Here is a 6915-nt window from a genome sequence, read left to right as displayed (position 1 = left end):
CCGGCTAGTTTTTTGTATTTTTTAGTAGAGACGGGGTTTCACCGTGTTAGCCAGGATGGTCTCGATCTCCTGGCCTCGTGATCCGCCCGTCTCGGCCTCCCAAAGTGCTGGGATTACAGGCTTGAGCCACCGCGCCCGGCCTTAACATGATTTTAGTAGCCAAGCCGATCTCGTTGAAGGAGCATCTGCTGCTACAGATCATCCTGTGTGCCCTCTCACAGACACGCCACGACTTCAGGCCTGGGCCTGCAGCCCCTTTCCATGGTGAGAAGCAGCTGCAGGGCCCCTGCAGGGTTGTGCCTCAGCCAAGAGGGGTGCCTCACACCTGCCCCTGCCTGGGAGGAGGTGGGCTGACTCTCCAGCAGACAGACAAACAGAAATGGCCCCAGGGAACAGGTGAAGGTTCTGAAGCAAGAATTTATTCCAAGCAAACACGTGGGCATGGACAGCTATCTCAGAGCCTGCGTCACTCAGCAGAGCCACACATTTCAAAGCAGGTCACACAAGTCCCTCATGAAGAGTCTTCCAGCGTCAGCCCTTCTCCTGCCACCTCTGTGGTCTGAGCTGGGGGAGGGGACGGGCCTTCTAGTTGCCAAACAAAACACAGGTACCTAAGGGCTGAGAGAAAATTACACAGCCTCATTTTTATTAGTATCTATCAAGAAAAAAAAAAAATCAAAATTCCCTTCCTGCTCCAACCCCACCTCCACCAACCGGGCCCTTGGGGAGCAGCGTCTGCCCAGTGAGGACCTGCTGCCAGAGCTGTCCTTGGAGCCTGGGCACCTGTGCATGGCCACCCCTCATGCCTGTGAGCCGCCACAGGTCCCTTCCTCCACAGTGTAGGGATGAAAGGGCGGCTGGTATTTCTCCAACCTTCAGCTGTTGGTCTTGGGCACTTGGAAAAGATCAGCGAGGTCCAGCAGGGCTTGGCGGATGTGGTTTCCAAAGCGCTGGGCATTCTGTGGGAGCCAAGAGCTCAGAGGCACCTTCATATATGCACCCACTCCACTGTCCCCACAAGCAAGGACGCCTCCCCAGCCAAAGACACCTGCGTTCCTGGGCAGCCCCAGGTGGCACCCTTCCTCAGGCCTGAGCTGGCGCAGGAGACTCACCGTCTCTGAGCTTGAGAACTTGCTGGAGACGTGGAAGAAGATCGTGTTCTCGCCCGCGATCATGTAGGAAACTCCATAGCCATCGTCTGCTACCTGAGGGCAACACGAAGGGTGAAGGAGAAGGGCAGAACTCAGACCCTGAAGATCCGAAAACCAAGCTGATGTGGAACTTGTTCTTCCCACAAGAGTTGCAGGAACGGGCCCCAGCCCTAGACACTGCATTTTTCCAGAGGACCACCCCCAGGAGAAAACCAAAGAATGCTGCCCAGACCCCACCAAGGGATCTAGGACCTCCCAGTTTCCCTCAGGGGGCCTATACTCTAGATCACGCCGCCTCTCTCCAGAGGGTTCTCTAGCCTTCTGACAAACTAGCCCACGTGAAGGCTTCTGTGGGAGACAGCTGCACTCTCTTGGATAAGCAGACTTCAGTGCACTGCCCAGTACCCTGGAAACCAGCCCCAGGCATGGTCATGCTCCAGCAGGGAGGTATTTGGGATGGGTGGGTCCCAGGTACCTGGCTGCCTGAGTCCATAGCTAACATTCTGCTTCCGTGCAGGTCTGGGGTTATGCTTTCCTCTAAGCAAGGTGCTCCCGCCTCTGGTCTGACCTCAGGGCCTGCACTCGCCACTGAAACCCTCAGGGCCCTGATGCTGCCCACCTACCCCCTTCAGGGGCACTCACAGGGCCAAAACCACCTCCAGCACCCAGGTGATTGGGGTGCTGCTCTGGGTCAAACATGCGGATCTGGGATTGGGGGATCTGGCTGGTGGAGAGACGCCAGGGTTCCGAGAGCACCTGCAATGGAGGCCGCAGCTGGTCAGACGCCACACGCCCAAAGCACCTGTCCGACGGGTGGTGTCTGCGACCTACTCTGAGCCAGGCACTGTTCTGCTGAGGGTGCAGGAGCTCCCTGGCCACCACCCCGTGGTCCCCTTTGCACATGCCACATAAGGCTTGTGTGAGCTGCCCAGCTCCCACTCTGCTCTGCCTCTGCCTGCCATAGCCTCACTAATCTCAGTAGTGCTGTCACCACCTGACAGATCATACGTTTGTCTGTTCCCTGTCAGAAGAACACCAACGCCAGGAAGAGGATGTTGCTCCCGCTGGGCCCAGGACCGCAGGCCCAGCTGGGGTGTGGGCGGGAAAGCTGGCCCAGCCCTCTAGGGAGCTTCAGGAGAGCCAGCCAGACAGAAAACAGGCCGTGCTCCATCATGAGATGGCCCAAGCCCTGGGTGTAGGAGGGCAGTGGGACAAAGGACACACCCAGCAACAGTGCTGACCTCAGCGAGGAAAGGAGAGCTGACTCCCAGGTACTTGGAGACCAAGTAAAGGCAGAAGAGGTGCCTGTCGATCCCTGCCCCAGTCATGGCCAGGCGGTACATATTCTGGTGCTTCTTAGCAGCTTTCTGGAAGAGATCTCGCAGGTCTGCTTTCTGTGGGGCAGAAGTAAAGGGGTGAAGAGTAGCCCTGACCCTCCAGGTAGACAGGAGGCAGATGACCGTGGCCCCCACGCGGGGCAGAGGACACTCACCGCGTGGGACCTCTCCTCCATAGCCTGCACAAAGGCTGTGGACTCGCTGGTACAGGAACGCACAGTCTCAGTCCGTCCCTCCCGGAACATTCTGGTCATTGAGGCCTCATAGGTCAGGCAGAACTTACCCCTGTCCTGGGATATACAGAGGGGTGAATCTGGCAAGCGGACCCTGGCACCACCCTGCCCTCTCAGCAGCGGGAGGTGGGGCCCCTACCCGGAAGTGAGCCAGCTGCAGTGCGATCTGCACAAAGGCATCAGGGCTGGTCCGGCACTTCTTGATGAGGCCTTTGCCAAAGGGCAGGAACTGGAAGCAGTACAGCTCCACATCGTCTGCCAGCGCCTTGGCCACCTGGTAGGAACTCTCGATGACCGCCTGGCACTGCCAAGACATGGGAAGGGTCAGCTGCAGGCAGGGCTTTCCAAGCAGGACTCTGGGTCACATCCAGGAGGCATGAAGTTTAGCTGGTGGAAGAAGGGCACAGCCGGCCAAGACATGGGAAGGGTCAGCTGAGGGCAGGGCTCCCCAAGCAGGACTCTGGGTCATGTCTAGGAGGCATGACATTTAGCTGGTGGAGGAAGGGTACAGCTGGCCAAGACATCTTTAGGAGGAGGGTATGCAAAAGACATACCCTCTGAGGGAGAATCAGCCCCCTTTGGGCGTGTGGCTGAGCTTTGTGGGGAAGAGGGAAGTGCTGAAAATGCTCCAGGGGCCTGTGAGTGCCGCCTCCATCTCATGGCCTTCTCTAAACACAGAGGGCCCCAGGGGCAGTGGGTGGTCTCTGTCCCCCCTGAAGCCAGTTTGGACTCTACGGGTATCCTGAGATGTGCCCTGTGCCTTCCCGAGGGCTGGGTCAGGCAGTGGGGCCAGCAGGGGAGGAGGCAGGGGGACTCAGGCCTTGTTGGGGTTGTACCCGCCCGCTGCTTTGTGGTCTCACACCTGCTCTGGGAGCTTCCAACCCACCTGTTTTGGAATGTCCCACTGCAGCCGCATAGGAGGTGGGAGCGCAGGGTTCGGTTTGCCCAGGCAGTGCCCAGTCTCCGTGTAGCCCAGGTGGAAGCTGTCTGTGCCCAGGACAAACTACAGGGAGAGGATGAGGCTGAGAGGCCAGCCTCATCCCCTCCCTCATCCCCTCTCTCATCCCCTCCCTCATCCCCTCCCGCATCCCCCCCTCATCCCCTCCCTCATCCCCTCCCTCATCCCCTCCAGCCTGCCCTGCAGGTTCCCTCTGCAAGGCTATTACCTCCCAGAGGTGCCCAATGATGGGAGCATCTGCCCACGCATGCTCTGCATTGAGACCCAGCTGGCCATTCTTGAAGGAAATAAGAGTGAAGGATTTGTCAAACCACCTGTGGGAAGAGTAGACACATGAAGAACCAAAGCTGGGAATGTCCAGAGGAGCCTGACCTGCAACCCCAACCTTTACCCTAACTCGGATGTTACCCTAACACTAACCCTATTCTCTCTCTTCTCTCTCTCTCTTTTTTTTTAATTGAGATGGGGTCTTGCTCTGTTGCCCAGGGTGGAGTGCAGTGGTGTGATCTTGGCTCCCTGTAACCACCTGGGTTCAAGGGATTCTCCTGCCTCAGCCTCCTGACTAGCTGGGATTACGGGTACCTGCCACTATGCCCGGCTTCTAACCCTACTCTCTAACCCAAACCCTAACCTTTAACCCTAACCACTATCCCTACCTAACCACTAATCACAATCCTAACTACTTTTTTTTTTTTTTTTTTTTTTGAGACGGAGTCTCGCTCTGTCGCCCAGGCTGGAGTACAGTGGCCGGATCTTAGCTCACTGCAAACTCCGCCTCCCGGGTTCCCGCCATTCTCCTGCCTCAGCCTCCCGAGTAGCTGGGACTACAGGCACCGCCACCTCGCCTGGCTAGTTTTTTGTATTTTTTTAGTAGAGACGGGGTTTCACCGTGTTAGCCAGGATGGTCTCGATCTCCTGACCTCGTGATCCGCCCGCCTCGGCCTCCCAAGGTGCTGGGATTACAGGCTTGAGCCACCGCGCCCGGCCCCTAACTACTTTTTAAGAAGGGATCTTGCTACATTGCCCGGGCTGGTCTTGAGCTCCTGTGCTCAAGTGATCCACCTGCCTCGGCCTCCCAAAGTGCTAGGAACACAGGTGTGTGCCACCGCACCCAGCTCACAACCTACCTTTTATCTTTAATCCTCTAACCATAACCCTAACCTTTAACCCTAAGCTATGACCTGTGGGGCGGGGGCAGCCACACCTGTTGTAGCAGTTGCCATGTAGCAGGGCCTTGCCATAGAGGCTGAGGCTGGCCTCGTCTTCGGGGTCATAGTGGTAAGACTCCTCATCCAGGGCCACGAAGAAAGCGGCACGTTCGATGGCCTCCAAGGCAGCCTTGTTCTTTCCAGAGCTAAAGAAGGCCTGGCGTGCCTGCGCCCACTCCACCCTGCAGCACGGGGCAGGGTAAGCAGTGGGCACATGGACTTGGGATGAGGGTGCCTCCGAGGGCCTGGCTGGACCTGGAGATGGGGGTGGGGTGCCAGGCTGGACCTGGAGATGGGGGGGTGCCACGCTAGGCCTGGAGGTGGAGGCGTATGTGCCAGGCTGGGCCTGGAGGTGGGAGGTGCCAGGCTGTTTTGGAGGGTGTCCCCACCCTCTGCACATTCTCACCTAGCTGCCACCCGTGAGAGGTAGGTTATGCTGGCTGTCCTGCTGCCATTACCACCAATACCCCTCCCCTAGTTGTGCCTCCAGCCTCCAGTTCCAGGGTGGCAGGCAGGGCCATGCTCCTCTTCTCATGGAGCCCTGAACCTCAAGGTGAGGACAATCCCTCCCCACAGGCTGATACCTTCCTCCTGCAGTGAGGGCTGCCAGCTTCTCCTCCCCAGGCTGAGGTGGGGAGGGGTCGTCCAGGATCCTCTGGAACTGCATCTCCAGATCCTGAGGCTTGAGCAGACGGGAGCCCTCATACAGCCACAGCTTGAAGAAGCGTCCCTTGTGGTAGACAGCCACATGCCGGCTGTCTGAGAGGTGCTGCAGCACATCTGTGACCGAGGCCACGGGCAAGCTGAGGCGGGACCCCGGCTGCATCCTGGGAAGGGCCCACCTCCAGTGCACTGGGTGTCCCTGCAGACCCTGCTTTGCTCAGCCTCTGCCTGGGCCTTCCTGCCCCCTGGATGGGATCCGTGTGTCCTAAACCAAGCCCTGTGCTGGTGTGTCCGCTACCTCCCATATAACAGCAACAACAATCCTATAAAGTATTTCACAGAAGAGGAAACGCACTAGGAGATTGTGCAAACCGCCTAACGATACAGTGTCAAAAGCAGGGAAGGCTGCTGCCTCTGCCAGACCCCTGGGTGCGCCTCCCCCCTCCTCTGCTGGCTCCATGGTGGCGCCCGGCCTGTCCTAAGCTTTGGGCTGCAGCAGGATTCCCTTCACCACACACAGTAAGCCCCGGAGGTGTGGGGGCTCTGCTCTGGGACCCGTGGGGTCCCTGAACCAGCATCGTGCCTGTAAATAACAGATGTCTAGTATCTGTCACAATTGACTACTGTTCACAGTTTCAGAACCCTGAGACACTGGGGACGCTTGGTGATGAGCGGGCAGGAGGGCAGCGAGCCAGCCAGACGGCCCGCAGGGAGGGCCCAGTTACCTGTCTCCTTGCCTGGGACCCGAGTGGTGTTGAACATCCTCTCCATCTGATAGGAGCACATGGGCACTATGCCTAGTGCCATCACCTGGGGGAAGGCCCAGCATGGCTCAGACTTGGGTCTCCTCTCCCATCCCACCTTCAACCCTGACACAACTTACAGGCTTGATTTCTTCACGGTCCAGTTTACGGCGATACATGATCATGGCGTGGATGGTGTTTCCCAGGCGGGCTGCCTGCACGTCTGTATTCTTGATGAGCACAAGGTCCTACAGAGAAAGCAGAGCCGGCGGGGTGGGGGCCTCTGTCTGGGTGTCACCTGGGTCTTGCTGACCCAAGGACCAATCCATTCGGGGGCCTGAGGTGTTCTGTCTCCCTCCTCCGGTACATCCTGCACATGCTGTCAGGGTGAGCCTCCAGAAATGCACAACTGGTCACAGTAACCCTCTGCTCCAGCTTCAGCCTGGGCTGCTTTTTTAATTCTTTATTTTTTAGAGTTAGGGTCTTGCTCTGTCACCCAGGCTGGAGTGCAGTGGGGCAGGCATGGCTCACTGCAGCCTCACATTTCTGGCCCTAAGTCATCCTCCTGCCTCAGCCTCCTGAGTTGCAGGGACTAGAGTCATGCACCACCATGCCTGACTCT

At 58.1% G+C, this 6915-nt stretch overlaps 1 protein-coding gene across 3 annotated transcripts in view; it reads right to left on the bottom strand.

The window, feature by feature from the left end:
- Positions 1-397: 397 nt before the first annotated feature.
- CPT1B (carnitine palmitoyltransferase 1B (muscle)) overlaps positions 398-6915 on the bottom strand; it is an 11730-nt gene continuing 5212 nt past the window's right edge. For all 3 annotated transcript variants that reach the window (XM_011942223.1, XM_011942222.1, XM_011942221.1), the window contains 13 exons: positions 6434-6541; positions 6276-6360; positions 5472-5667; positions 4884-5069; positions 3888-3993; positions 3608-3724; positions 2861-3025; positions 2644-2778; positions 2393-2545; positions 1794-1907; positions 1113-1205; positions 874-959; positions 398-618 (listed from right to left, as the gene is read on the bottom strand). In XM_011942223.1, coding sequence (XP_011797613.1) covers positions 876-959; positions 1113-1205; positions 1794-1907; positions 2393-2545; positions 2644-2778; positions 2861-3025; positions 3608-3724; positions 3888-3993; positions 4884-5069; positions 5472-5667; positions 6276-6360; positions 6434-6541 — 1542 coding nt within the window. In that variant the 3' untranslated portion in view covers positions 398-618; positions 874-875. The remainder of the gene's footprint in view (positions 619-873; positions 960-1112; positions 1206-1793; positions 1908-2392; positions 2546-2643; positions 2779-2860; positions 3026-3607; positions 3725-3887; positions 3994-4883; positions 5070-5471; positions 5668-6275; positions 6361-6433; positions 6542-6915) is intronic.

This window comes from Colobus angolensis, unplaced genomic scaffold (assembly GCF_000951035.1).
Source record: "Colobus angolensis palliatus isolate OR3802 unplaced genomic scaffold, Cang.pa_1.0 Scaffold208, whole genome shotgun sequence".
Classification (NCBI taxonomy): domain Eukaryota; kingdom Metazoa; phylum Chordata; class Mammalia; order Primates; family Cercopithecidae; genus Colobus; species Colobus angolensis.
The sequence above is the reverse complement of the archived record's forward strand: the minus strand, read 5'-3'. Positions and strand labels throughout refer to the sequence as shown.